Source organism: Tribolium madens, unplaced genomic scaffold (genome assembly GCF_015345945.1).
Source record: "Tribolium madens isolate multiple individuals breed KSU strain unplaced genomic scaffold, Tmad_KSU_1.1 Scaffold_19;HRSCAF=116;Tcas5.2_LG9, whole genome shotgun sequence".
NCBI lineage: Eukaryota > Metazoa > Arthropoda > Insecta > Coleoptera > Tenebrionidae > Tribolium > Tribolium madens.
In genome coordinates, this window is record NW_025400983.1 from 12,771,549 (window position 1) to 12,784,309 (window position 12,761).

General features: G+C 32.1%; 4 protein-coding genes across 4 annotated transcripts in view; 1 reads left to right on the forward strand and 3 right to left on the reverse strand.

Annotated features, from left to right (window-relative positions):
• Nucleotides 1-5,699: 5,699 nt before the first annotated feature.
• LOC123010673 (cytosolic non-specific dipeptidase-like) lies at nt 5,700-7,421 on the reverse strand. Its single transcript, XM_044407747.1, has 3 exons — nt 6,438-7,421; nt 6,059-6,389; nt 5,700-6,008 (listed from the first exon to the last, which is right to left on the reverse strand). The coding sequence occupies exons 1-3, from the start codon at nt 7,373-7,375 to the stop codon at nt 5,796-5,798; spliced, it is 1,482 nt and encodes a 493-aa protein (XP_044263682.1). The 5' UTR covers nt 7,376-7,421; the 3' UTR covers nt 5,700-5,795.
• On the reverse strand, nt 7,405-8,094 carry LOC123010692 (PHD finger-like domain-containing protein 5A). Its single transcript, XM_044407770.1, has 2 exons — nt 7,835-8,094; nt 7,405-7,784 (listed from the first exon to the last, which is right to left on the reverse strand). The coding sequence occupies exon 2, from the start codon at nt 7,771-7,773 to the stop codon at nt 7,441-7,443; it is 333 nt and encodes a 110-aa protein (XP_044263705.1). The 5' UTR covers nt 7,774-7,784; nt 7,835-8,094; the 3' UTR covers nt 7,405-7,440.
• Nucleotides 7,460-8,926, forward strand: LOC123010683. Its single transcript, XM_044407759.1, has 4 exons — nt 7,460-7,611; nt 8,117-8,298; nt 8,352-8,579; nt 8,635-8,926. Exons 2-4 carry the CDS (start codon nt 8,250-8,252, stop codon nt 8,868-8,870), a joined length of 513 nt encoding a protein of 170 aa, XP_044263694.1. The 5' UTR covers nt 7,460-7,611; nt 8,117-8,249; the 3' UTR covers nt 8,871-8,926.
• Nucleotides 8,914-12,761, reverse strand: part of LOC123010663 — a 10,506-nt gene continuing 6,658 nt past the window's right edge. The window contains exons 9-11 of the mRNA XM_044407737.1: nt 11,023-11,475; nt 10,579-10,971; nt 8,914-10,531 (exon numbers count right to left, since the gene is read on the reverse strand). Of these exons, the coding sequence (XP_044263672.1) occupies nt 9,272-10,531; nt 10,579-10,971; nt 11,023-11,475 (2,106 nt within the window). The 3' untranslated portion in view covers nt 8,914-9,271. The remainder of the gene's footprint in view (nt 10,532-10,578; nt 10,972-11,022; nt 11,476-12,761) is intronic.

A 12,761-nucleotide genomic window follows, 5' to 3' on the forward strand; every position in this document is an offset into this window, starting at 1 on the left:
ACAGAAAATGTGACCTGCAACTTCTGTAACCGGAAATTGAGTAGATGTATCCGGTTTTCGTGATTACCAGTTCAAAAGGTATGTTGTCACAAAGAAATGTTCCAAATTTTATAATATTTGGTCAAATAGTTCAAAAGTTATTACAAAAAAATCAAATTTCCATACCCACATTCCGAGGGCTGTAAAATTCTTATCAGTAGAGATAGGACACGAGTTATTATTTAAATTAACATCATTTTATAGGTCATTTTTGAGGTTCAAATATTGCTTCATATTTATGAATAACCCTGTATATAACATGCAGTTAAAAATTACTGCAAGTAAAACAAAAGTAATAGTTATTTATTCGACGAGTTTGAGTGTAAATCGGACGGAGTGGGTGAAATTCCACGAGGTGGAATAAAGCGTCCGATTTACATTCAAACGAGTTGAATACAACATTTTATTCTTAGAATTAGATTCAATAAGGCTTAAACTTGTTTTAAATCTGTTAAAAATAATCTGACGTTCCGTATTAAGAAATGCCAAACAGTTGTCAAAACTTCTCCTTACACGGAAGAAAAAGCGTAAATTTTGACAGTGTCGAAGAATAAAAGTTTATTAATCAATAACCGTTACTGTCGTTTATTGCCAAGATAAGCAACTTCTTAGGTCAGCAGTTTCAAACACGTTTTCTACCTACGATGTCTTACTAAGGATATTAGTTTTTAAAATACAATAAACCCTGATTCACAAACATATCGACCATCTCGTGATCCTAATCGACGTGTTTTTTCTTGAAAATATTTTTTTTATTGAAAATAATGATAAAAAAGCCCTAAGCAATAACTTGCTTATTTTTAAAAATACGACAATGCTTCTTTGATCAAAGTTGATTTTATTATGAGAAATTTTTTGAGGTAGACGCTCGATGAATGTAAATAAAAAACAATAAACTGTGCAAAGTGCTACTTTGTTCCAAGTATTGTCATATCTTTAATAAAAATAATGGTATTGTGGCTTGGGGCGTTTTTTATAATCCAGTCTGTATTTGCACAAAATGAAAAGATAGTAAAATAATGAAAAATAAGTTAAATAATTTCAACATCTAATTTTTCCTTCCAAGTCTGCATCGTACTATAAAATTCATTCTGAGTTAGCTAAGCTAACTTAGTTTTTAATTCTGGCTTAATTCAAAATAAATCACCTTTTTTTCTAAAACTGAAAAACATGCATACTTGACATTGCAGTTCCAAAAACTCACAATATCTAGAAGACTTATCAAACAAAAATTTCTAAATACATGATCCTTGCTAATAAAATTAAAATCATGTGGAACAATTGGACCATTCAATTTAAATCTTGAATTTTTAAAATTAAATTCAAATGTATATATTAAGATTCAAAAAGCAGTCCGTTTATAAATTTGTAATATTGTTAGGAAATGTCTCAATATTAACGAAATTCATAATAACATAAATAATAATAACTTAATTAATAATAATTCATTATAAGTTCTGAGGCAGAATATCTGTAGTGACGCTAGATTGAGAAATTTAGAGGGATTTTCTTACATTAATCTCATTTCAAACAATTCATCAACATCATTACTTGATAGCAATATCTGTAATGGCGAATCTTGCCTGATTGCAGGTCTAAACCGCCGAGTCAGTGGAGTATAAAGGTTGTGGAAATTATTTGTCAGAAAATTATGTCTTGAGCTTGAATAATTTTTTGCCAAATGGTTTCTTCTTCTTTTGTCACGTCAAATTTTAATAATAATAATAGTTATTTATTGTAAGAATGTTAGATAGCGTTTTATCCAAGCAAGAATGATTCTTAAGTGGATAAAACGCGACGAACACTCGACTGCAATATAACGTTTTATCCACAATCACAGGCCCAAATTATTCCAAACAAAAATTAAACTGACATTTAAACGTCACGCCAAATGTGCTCTCCGTTAAACGTAGTAAGCTGTTACGCAGTGCGCTGGTTACTAACAGTGGAATAAAGTTGCATTATTCCACTAGTGGATAAGATAAAATGGTAGTTTATACGCATCTAAAGTGTGGAATAAAGTCTCTTTATAGAGTGATTGTGGATAATAATCATTTTATTGCCACTTTAATAGCTAAATAACATACTTTTGCTCACTTTGGTGTTTAAAAGTTATACATACAGTTGGAGACAAAATACTTTGGTCGTCACTTTTTTGACATTTTAATGTAATTCAAACTTTAACGTTAATATGAATGACAATTTCAAATTAATGACATCTATTATATTTTCCTATCAAAAATATGTACATACAACTTGTCAACTATGATTGATATTAGCTAAAAATAAGGTTAGCAGTCCTAAAGCATGCTTTATAATTTACTGTCACTCAAGTGACATTGACGACCAAAGTATTTTGTCTCCAACTGTACCAGTGATGCGTGAAACTGCAGTTTTGACAATTTGAGTTTTTAAAGATTGTACAAAGCAATGCTTCTTTCTCAACTAATCCTTTTATATTATTTAAAATAAACAACTAAAATCTGTTTTTAAACAGGAAATGTTAAAATATCAAATTGACATAATAATCATAAAAGAGAAACAAAACAACCATGCATTCTGTAATTCGTTCAGTGACTGGATTATAAGTAGTGCAAAAGATAAAAATGATAATTTATTGTAACACTAACGTATAAAGACGTTATTGTGTTATCTACCTTATGCATATTAATGAATTTACTCTTTAAATATTCCTATAAAAAATTTAACCTAATGATATATTAACAATAATAATTATTAAGTTTTATTATAAGAGAGGCGAAGTACAAATTGAAATCAATCATGCCTAAGTGTAAAATTGAATAAAGAAAATAGTTTCATTAAAAATTAACATTGAACGTAATATCCGCACCGCATGTTTTTGTTTAAAATTAATTTAAAATTAAATGCAAATTACGCTCATATAAATCACTTTTTAATAATATGTTCTGGTTTCATACAGACGGTGTACTTTTTTAAATGTAGACAAGTATGATCACAAATATTTTAACTAAAAATTCCTAAAATCCCGATAACACGTTTTCCCTAAACGCCAAAATGCAATACATCACAAGCGCCAAACAGATTTTAGCAAATCATGCGAGCAAACACCCCGATCTAATTTCGCCGATAATAACAAGCTGAACCTTGGCTTTTGCATGGTTCAGATTAATTACTCTGCAACGAAGAAATAATACCATGTGCTCGCTGAGGTTACCATGACCGGATTGTATCCATCCATATTAAATTCCGTATTCCGATCAAGCGGGTATTTTTAATAAAGTACCAATCGCTACTACAATCATCCAAATAAACTACCAACATGGTTCTACAGTCAATTTGCGAAGAACCGGATTCTGGACCACTAGTCCGATTATTGGTGTACCAAACACTATACTTAACACAATCGTGACAAGATATCTCCACAGGTCCGCGCCCATAATTACATATACCACCTCGCACCGGCCGTACGTCCCATCATCTCCAAGCTATAACACCCTCGATGCTGATAATTAGCGCTGTCCACAATCGTCAATAAAACCCAATGGAAACGGCATCTTACAGTGCTAATCGTAGTTCACACAAAAGTTTAACCTGCATGAGGTTATTAATAAATAGAAAACAAATCATTTACGAGTAAATCCAAAAGCAAAATAAAAGATTAAAATCTATTACTAAAAAGCATAACTAACTATATGTATCTTGGAAAAAAATAAAAAATCATAGTTGCTGATCATTTTAATATTTGGTATAGGGGCCTAGATGTTGATTCTGAACAACTTTTTGTGTATTTGCCACAAAAATGACACTGAACCTACTCTATAAGGTCTTAAAAAAAGATTCTAAAATATTTAAGGAGGTAATAGTATGGACCAAAACAAACAAAAAAGTCTTAATAAACATGGCAAAGTAACGGTTTCGGAGATATCGAATGTGAAAATTTTTAGAATTGTTACTAGAAGCTCTTTTGTTTAAACAGATTGCAAATAAATGTTACAGAAAAACGAATAATTTTCGATATCTCCGAAACCGTTATTTTGCGGACCCATGTTTATTAAGACTTTTTTGTTTGTTTTGGTCTATACCTCCTGAAATATTTTACAATCTTTTTTTAACACCCTGTATAAAAAATAGATTTTCTGAAAATTTTCAAAGCATATTTGTTTTTTAAAAACTAAAATCATGTTAGAAATTATTCTTTAACCAAGCGAAGACGAACCTCAAAAAATAAAAATTTAAATCGGGAGTTCTTTGTCTTTTACAAGAATCGTTTCACCTATCCGGGGACACAAAATATGTGATTTTTCAGTAAAAAGAAAATTTGTGTTAAAGTTGAGCCAAGAGAGGACATAATTTATTATATTCATACAGAAAAAATACATGGTGCGTCAGAACTCGCGCCGAGAAAAATGCCATATAAGGTAAGATACCAGGAACATGGAAAAAATGTTAAAAAAATTTTATCTATAAAAATTTCGAAGTCATGAGGGTTTAAAGTTTGCACTTTGACTCTATTTATTTCTGTTGGAAAAATAATTTTCCAAGTTTTTTTGCTATAGGCTATTGAAAGAGGAAGCAAGGAAGCTGTATCCTAAATTGTAAGTCTGTTCAATGTTATTTGAGGCTTTTATTGGGAAAATTTTTGTCCCTTTACTAAATAATTGAAAAATTTCAAGTTAGATAAGATACCAGAAAAATGGAAAAAATGTAAAAAATGTTTAAAAAATTCTATCTGTCAAAAAAATTTGACATTTATTTTGTGACATTTGACATTTTTTTATGTCTATTTAATGATACTGATGATCTTATATATGTTTTTTTACAGTTATTAGTAAAGGAACAAAAATTTTGCCAATAAAAGCCACAAAATAACATTGAACAGAGTTACAATTTAGGATACAGCTTCTTTGTATCCTCTTCTAATAGACTGTTGCAAAAAAACTTGGAAAATTATTTTTCTAACAGAAATAAATAGAGTCGAAGTACAAATTTTAAACTCTCATAACTCGGGAATTTTTCCATGTTCTTACCTTACATTTTTCTCTGGGGCGCGAGTTCTGGAGCACCCTGTATAGAAAAATGTTTCTGTGTAAAGTCTGTCTATATTGAATTTTATGGATTTGACTTACCAAATTAGGTTATCAGGAATTTAATGAGTGTGGTTGTAAGGCTATTGTTACCAAAGCAACCAGCTGGCCGTTGAAGCAACTTCCAAGAAAACAAACCTTTACAATTAAGACGTTCATTGCCTCTCTTGCACCATAAAATTCAAGCAAATATAGACAGACTTTAGCTACTATGGAATAACGAAATAGTTCATAAAGGACCTGAAGCGATAATTCGATCTTATTCAGGGTGGAAATTTTAATTCGAATAAAATTCATAATACAGGCAATTTTTGTAAAAAATCCCGAAATATGTCGAATATAATTTTTTCTTGTCCGCCAACAAATGTTAAAAATTGACACCGTTCCTTTCCTGGCAAATTACAAAACGATAAATTCCTTACGTTTTGCAAACATTTTGTGTGTGATTTGCAAAAAAACGGAACAACACAAAGAACCTTTTAAAGGAAGGTATTAGGCATGAAATTAGGCACACCCAAACTTCGGTTTCGCCTCGTCCGGAAACAGCAATAACCGTTCGTCCTTATTTTAGGTACTTATAACAAAAATAAAATAGCCTTTAAAAAAACTCTTTAAAAGAAGTTTGACTGTACAGATAAACAAAGAAAAGAATCAATAAAATAACGCTTTCCGCAATTAATTTTGCATATATTATGATTTTGCTAATTGAAATAAATAAGCAGCCAGAAGCTTGGTACTCTCATAAAAGGTTCGGACAGTTATATTTTCATTTTCCATGCCTGCATTAGAACCACATGTAACCAATGGCAGAAGAAGAATATTATTCTCCAGAACTCTGTCAAGGATAGTTAACAAAACCATAGGTTTATCATGTTTAATCATGCTCGGATCTTCTTTATAAATCTAAAAATAATCTTTAAAATCAATTGATTCGTAAAAACAAATAGTTCTACTTGAATTGTTGCCCTTCTTGCAGCTTGGTAATTAGGATTAGCGACACTCTCATGCCAAAATCTAGTTGAAGAAACCTCCTCGCAAGTGACTTTATTCTCTATATTAAGTTTTTTAGCTACATTATTAATGTGATTTATTGTAAGATTAACTGATCTGTTAATAATTTGACGTGGAACTATTTTTACAACAAAATGTCTTTTAACAATGTCCACATCTTTCTTTTCACAAGTACATTCTTCCGTTTCACCAACAGATATTGAAGGTAATCTCCAATAATGCATTAAGAGTTTTACTTTATCCCACTTTTGTTTAAAACTGGGCAAATTCTCTCTAAAATTTCTATATAATTGAAACAAATAATTCTTTAGAAAAATGTACCTGATGTCATCAATGTTAAAATCACAAATATCCTCATACATCTTCTCTTCTTCTGGAGTAATTTGCGAAACAATATCGTCAAAATGCGGGATCAAAATATGTTCTTTGTCGTCAACAATTTCCTTAAATATGTTAACCATGTCATCACGAGGATCAGTTTTTGAACCAGAAACTTTTTCGACAAATATATCGTAATGTATTACCCCAATTGTACCATAAATGATACAAGGGCGCTTTTCACCAATCCATTCACAGTCACAAACTATTATATTATCAATATCGACAAAAAAATCATGTTTTCTCAATGGCAAAAAATCAGCTAAACCAACACTGTCATAGTGATACATTGACTCAATAATAAATTTTAGATTAACCGGAAATTCAGTATTAGTTTTTTGAAACGCTTCAATAATGTGAAACCAATGAATTAAAGTGGCTTTTCCTTGTGCAACGCCACAGCCAAAAATTGAGTTACCGATTTGGTTAACAGTCCAAGGATCTGTGTGCCATTTGCTTGAATCAGGTTCTTTAACATCCAAATGTACATAAATGCAAAGCGTTTTCTTTCGTTGATCGTGTCCTAAAGAGGCCAAAAGAATGGTTGGCAGTCTATGTTTTTGTCCCCCAAGTTCATGAAACCCAATGTTAAAACGCTCATATTTTAGTCCAAGTCTGGAAAGCCAGTCTTGGGTAAAATCAATCATTTTTTGTACATCATCTTTGTATTCTAAATTCCCTGATACTGATTTGATCATAACAGCATCGGCCAAATCTTTGAGAAATCCGCCACGGTGAGAATCGATAAATTGGATAATCTTTAGAAGTTCAGGTTGAATCGGAATTTTTTTACTTTGATGTTGGGCATAGTACTCTCCATACACACTGTTTGTAGTTCTGGTTTCGCTATGTTCAGTTCTGTAGGAATGAGGGTAAACCATTTCAGCACAGGCTGTCACAAAAACACAAATAAAATTATTTGTTTATTTATTACATAGAAACCACTTTAACGTCTCTTAAAACCGTATTTCTTCCGCTCGTAGAAGAGATCTGTCTTTGAACTACCGAGATTTACAATTTTTGGACAACCATCCCTGTCTTTTTCCTGAATTGTGCATTCTTTACAGTAGTAAGCGTCAGAGATACCTGGACCACCACAAATTACACATCTGCCTTGGTAAGAACCGTAATTACACTCGTCACAAATTCTCACTAATGTGCAGGGCCTAACGTACGAGTCGCAGATTACACATTTGCCATCGCACTTCTCACACAACCTCCCTATAGCGACCCCCGGCTGCTTGCGACAGAAAATCAAATCGGGGTGATGCTTGGCCATGTTTCAATTATCTAAAACATCTTGTTTCAACACTACGGTTATTCTAAACTCGAAAACATACCTGAATGTAGAATAAAACGTGTAAAAACGTAACGAAAATTGTTAGGTTATATTGATGTTAACAACCTAATAGTGGAAGTGTCTACAGCTTGCCTGATATCGTCTACAGTTACGCCAAAGTAATTTAATTTTTACGCTGTAGTTCTCACTAATAAAATTATTGTTTAGACTGTAAAATGCCATAAGCATAACCCCGATTTTTATAATACTAATACATTTAAAAAATAAGTAATAAATTGATATACATTTAAATTTTTTAACGTGGGTCTGTCAAACTTATTAGGTTGGCAAGAGCCAGTAGATGGCAGTTGGAAAGAAATAAAAAAAAAATCATAAAAGTGATATTATTATATTGAAGCTTCGAAGTGGATTTAAACCTGCATTTTGTGAGTGCTAAAGAAAAGTACTTTTTGAACATGAATTCGATGTTTTCTTCACCAGCAATCCACGTTTTCTCGCAAGAAAGTAAGTAATTTATTCTTTATAATAACTGATAAGTTTCAACTGTCGTTTTTTAGACGTTGGAAGTGTGGTAAAAAAGCCGGGAACCACAAACGCTTTATCAAGAAAACCATTTATTGATAGAACCGTGAATGCTAATTCGCCTGGTGTTGTTAGAAGCTTGAAATCTGAGCCCCAAATGAAAAAACCTGAGCGAAAAGTTGATAATCAGACAATTTTTGAGAAGGCCAACACAGATGATGATTTATTTTTATATGACACTTATTCTTCTAAGGATATAAACGGTTTTCACGGAGTACGTTGGTATTTATAATAAAATCTTATATTTTTTATTTTTAGATGATTACATTGATGCCAATTTCATTTTTCAAAAGGACACTTTAAACATATTACAATCATATTGCGGCTACAAGGAGTTAAAGACCCCTCCTCCAAAGTTTTCATCCGATTTTAGTATGTTCATTAAAATACCTAGAATCGAGTATTTCCTTAAATCAGAAGACAGTTATGAGATTAACGAAGATAACGAAGAAAGCATTGATAACATTTCATTGCCAGACATTGATTTTGATTAAACATGACCTGTATTTTTTTACTGATTTTTCTTAAATAAAGATATTTTGTGTTTGAATAAGTTTATTGAAAATACATTTGAAGACCTACATATTACCTAATATCTGCACAAATACATAAAATATGGGTTTACTAAAATTACATAACGAAATTGATGTGATGCTATATAAATTGTGCATTAGCTCTGAGCTGAAACGTTATCACAAAAAAAATATGCAATTTCTTAAACTGTAATGTATCATCATGTATTCTAAAACCTGGAAGACAACTAAACATAATGACTACACATCAAATGAGATCTAATCAAGACTAGTATAAATACGGTTGTCGTTTTTGAACTTTACTTTTGTGTCACCACACATTTTAAGCAAACACGAAAATGGGTCGGTCAAATTTTGGCCGATTACGCTTTATTGACATTTTCTAACACCATAGAACACAGATGAAGGCAAAATTTAGTTGAAAATTCCTTTAAAAATCCCGCAGAATCTCCTTTTTCTTTGATAATTTCGTCGTCCAAACCATTGGTGAAATTTTTACAAAACAATAAGATTGACAAAGGATAAAAATACTTGTCCATGTTTTTTAAAAGTACATTCTCTAAAATAGGAACCGGCAAGTTATTACTTAACCAAAAATCGATACATTTCATTAAAGCGTTCTGCATTAAAATATGGTTTTCAGACACGTAAATTTTTCTTATATAAAATTCGATCAATTTCGATGCGTTTTCTATTACTTTGCGAGTCCTTTGATCTTTTATTTCTAGGTCTATGAATTCTTCATCGTTGAGCACTCTCTTTTTAATACTGTCTGACTCTGAGACTCGTTTTGAAACACTTGTAATTGGAGGTGAATTATCGTTACTTTTTAATGATTGTACGTAATGGCTCATACTTTCTCGGATGTCTCCTATGTCAGACATTTCACAAGGACTCTCACGGCCGCCCTGATGTTCCACATCGTCACCCCACTGTCTTATGCTGTCAAGAGACGAACTTGAACTGAAAATGTGTGCCGGCGAATTTAAATAATGTTTCTCTCCAAAATCCTCTTGGATATTCTTAACAACGAATTCGACAAAGTCCTGTTCTTTCTCCTTAATATTATCATACTGTTCCTTATTTACAAAAATCGAATCTAAATCCAAATCACACGAATCCATATATTTTTTAAAAGCCGTCAATTGAAATCCCAAACTATCGCCAAAATGACCATTCAACATCGCGATTTTACTAGCACCTTGGTAATTATTTATATCCAAACACTTGAACATGACATTCTCTGAATCGTAAAATCCATGATACGTTTCGAGAGCATAATGTAATGTCTTTTGTCCGAATTTAAATTTAGGAATGTTTTGAATAAAATTAAGTGGTGATGTGTTTTTTGTTGGAGGTTTGAACGTTTGATCAAAGTCTTGATCGTTCTCTATTTGCAATACAGCGTAAGGTACGTATTTTTTAATAAATAATGACCTATGGTCAGAGGGATTAAAAGTTATGGCCATTGACGGCAATCCCGGAACTTCAACTGGAAAATTATCCGTATTTCCATCGAAATTATTGGGAAACTTGATCACTCTGCGAGTATTTTTAAATACAATGACTTTGCCTTCAGTTGTAGCTTTGTTGTCTTCATCTAGAGAGCGTCCGAGAATTGTCTAGAAAATTTCAGGGTCAAATCATTAAAATAAAGGTTTTCACCAACCTGAGCCATAGAGGGGCTTCCCCAAGCTAAAAGCTTCCCAGCATGATCGATCGCCATAGTGTAATCTAATCCACACGAGACATGTATAAACTTGTGCGCAAAAAAACTAATATTATCTTTATCATTAAGTTTGGGGGGACTAAGTTCATCGTCTTTGTTTTTACCCCACAATAACTTTCCGTTGTGCAAAATAACTGAATGTCTGTAACCAACAACGACTTGTTCTATTGGTTTTTTATTACCACCGGAATAAACATGAACACTCGCTTTCCACGAATCGGGCCCTTTCAACGACAAACCATTTTGTTTCTGCAGATTCTTTGATTGTAAAATTCTGACTTCTTGGGGGCTAGCACCCCAAGTATAAACGTCTTGATCTGCACGAACAGCGATCTGAAATCAATCAAGTAACAATGCTAATACTCAAACTACCAGATTTCTCACGTTATGAAAGTATCCAGTCGCAATTTTTTCAATAGGAGTATAAATATCCGGCATAATCAAAATCAAAACAGGTCGAGTGGATTTGTTTGAATCAAGTTGGCAATACTCCAATTGTCCAAAAACATTGGAACCGAATCCGAACAGTTTACCTTCTCTTGTTAAAATCAAACTATGTGCATGACCTGCCGCCACTTGTATAACTTTATGTTTAAACGGCAACAATTTAGGGTAGTAGACATTGTCGCAGTCACCATGACCGAGTTGGCCGTGAATACCCCATCCCCAAGTGTACACTTCGCCGCTAGATGTCAATGCAATTGTATGGTATTGTCCAGCACTGCTTTGGACAATTTTTTTGAAAGCAAGAGTTGTGATAATTTGGGGGTAGGGACTCTCTTGTATTAGAGGACCTAAACCGAGTTGACCGTAAGTATTTGAACCCCAACCATAAATCTGCAATGTGACAAGTCAAATGTGAATAAAGTCTGTTTTTTATTTAAACGGCAATAAACAATTAAAAAAAGTGCAATGTTTTGTAAAAACTTAACTCTCATAAATTTTCTGTAATATCAGTTGAACTCAGAACTAAAGCAAGTTCTAATGAGGTTTCTTGTCAGTTTCTTTCCAAATTTATCACTAATTTTTATTTCTTGCATATGATAAAGACCTTCATTATTATTATTATTTGACCCGGCAAAAGAAGTAGAAACCATTTGACAGACGGTTATGCAAGACATAATTCCCTGACAAATAATTTCCACAACCTTTACACTCCACTGACCCGGCGGTTTAGACCTGCAGTCAGGCAAGATTCACCATTACGGATATTGCTATCAAGTAATGATGTTGATGAATTGTTTGAAATGAGATTAATGTAAGAAAAACCCCCTAAATTTCCCAATCTAGCGTCACTACAGATCTTCCGCCTCGCAACTTAATGAATTACTATTAATTAAATTATTATTTATGTTATTATGAATTTCGTTAATATTGAGACATTTCCTAACAATATTACAAGTTTTTAAGAGGACTGCTTTTTGAATCTCAATAATTAAATTTGAATTTAATTTTAAAAGTTCAAGATTAAGTTTTAAATTGTTTGGTACTACTCCAATTGCGGAAATGATTATCGGTACTATTTTGACCTTTTTCATGTTCCACATGTTTTTAATTTCATTAGCAAGGATCATGTATTTAGAAATTTTTGTTTGATAAGTCTTCTGGATATTGTGAGTGTTTGGAACTGCAATATCAATTAAAAATGCATGTTTTTCAGTTTTAGAAATAAGAATAATATCTGGTCTATTAGCTGTTATATTCAAACTAGTTAAAACTGTTCTGTCCCAATAGAGTTTGTAATTATTATTTTCTAGAATCGAATCTGGTTTATATTTATAGTAAGGTGATTTATTTTGAATTAGGCCAGAATTAAAAGCTAACTGAGAATGAATTATTTTGGCCACATTGTCATGCTTAACTTTATAATCTGATGCAGTCAACACTTGACAGGAAGAAATGAGATGTTGAATTGTTTCTGATTGTGTTCCACACAGTCTACAAAGATCATCATTATTACTTTTGATTATGTATTTTGTATAATTTTTCGTGTTGATCACTTCGTCTTGGATTGCAAAAATGAAACCTTCAGTTTCTGCAAAAATGTTTGTTTTTGTTAACCATAAGTGAGAAGCTTTTGTATCAATGTAGCTGTTGTCTAATTCTTTGAAAAATCTACCATG

Bases quoted from the DNA above. Each gene is read 5' to 3' on its own strand.
- LOC123010683 (XM_044407759.1), top strand. From the start codon at position 8,250: ATGAATTCGATGTTTTCTTCACCAGCAATCCACGTTTTCTCGCAAGAA. The intron at 8,299-8,351 runs GTAAGTAATTTA...GTCGTTTTTTAG, and splicing joins CCACGTTTTCTCGCAAGAAA to ACGTTGGAAGTGTGGTAAAA. The intron at 8,580-8,634 runs GTTTTCACGGAG...TTTTATTTTTAG, and splicing joins TTCTTCTAAGGATATAAACG to ATGATTACATTGATGCCAAT.
- LOC123010692 (XM_044407770.1), bottom strand. From the start codon at position 7,773: ATGGCCAAGCATCACCCCGATTTGATTTTCTGTCGCAAGCAGCCGGGG.
- LOC123010673 (XM_044407747.1), bottom strand. From the start codon at position 7,375: ATGGTTTACCCTCATTCCTACAGAACTGAACATAGCGAAACCAGAACT. The intron at 6,390-6,437 runs GTACATTTTTCT...TAGAAATTTTAG, and splicing joins TTTAACATTGATGACATCAG to AGAGAATTTGCCCAGTTTTA. The intron at 6,009-6,058 runs GTAGAACTATTT...GATTATTTTTAG, and splicing joins CAAGAAGGGCAACAATTCAA to ATTTATAAAGAAGATCCGAG.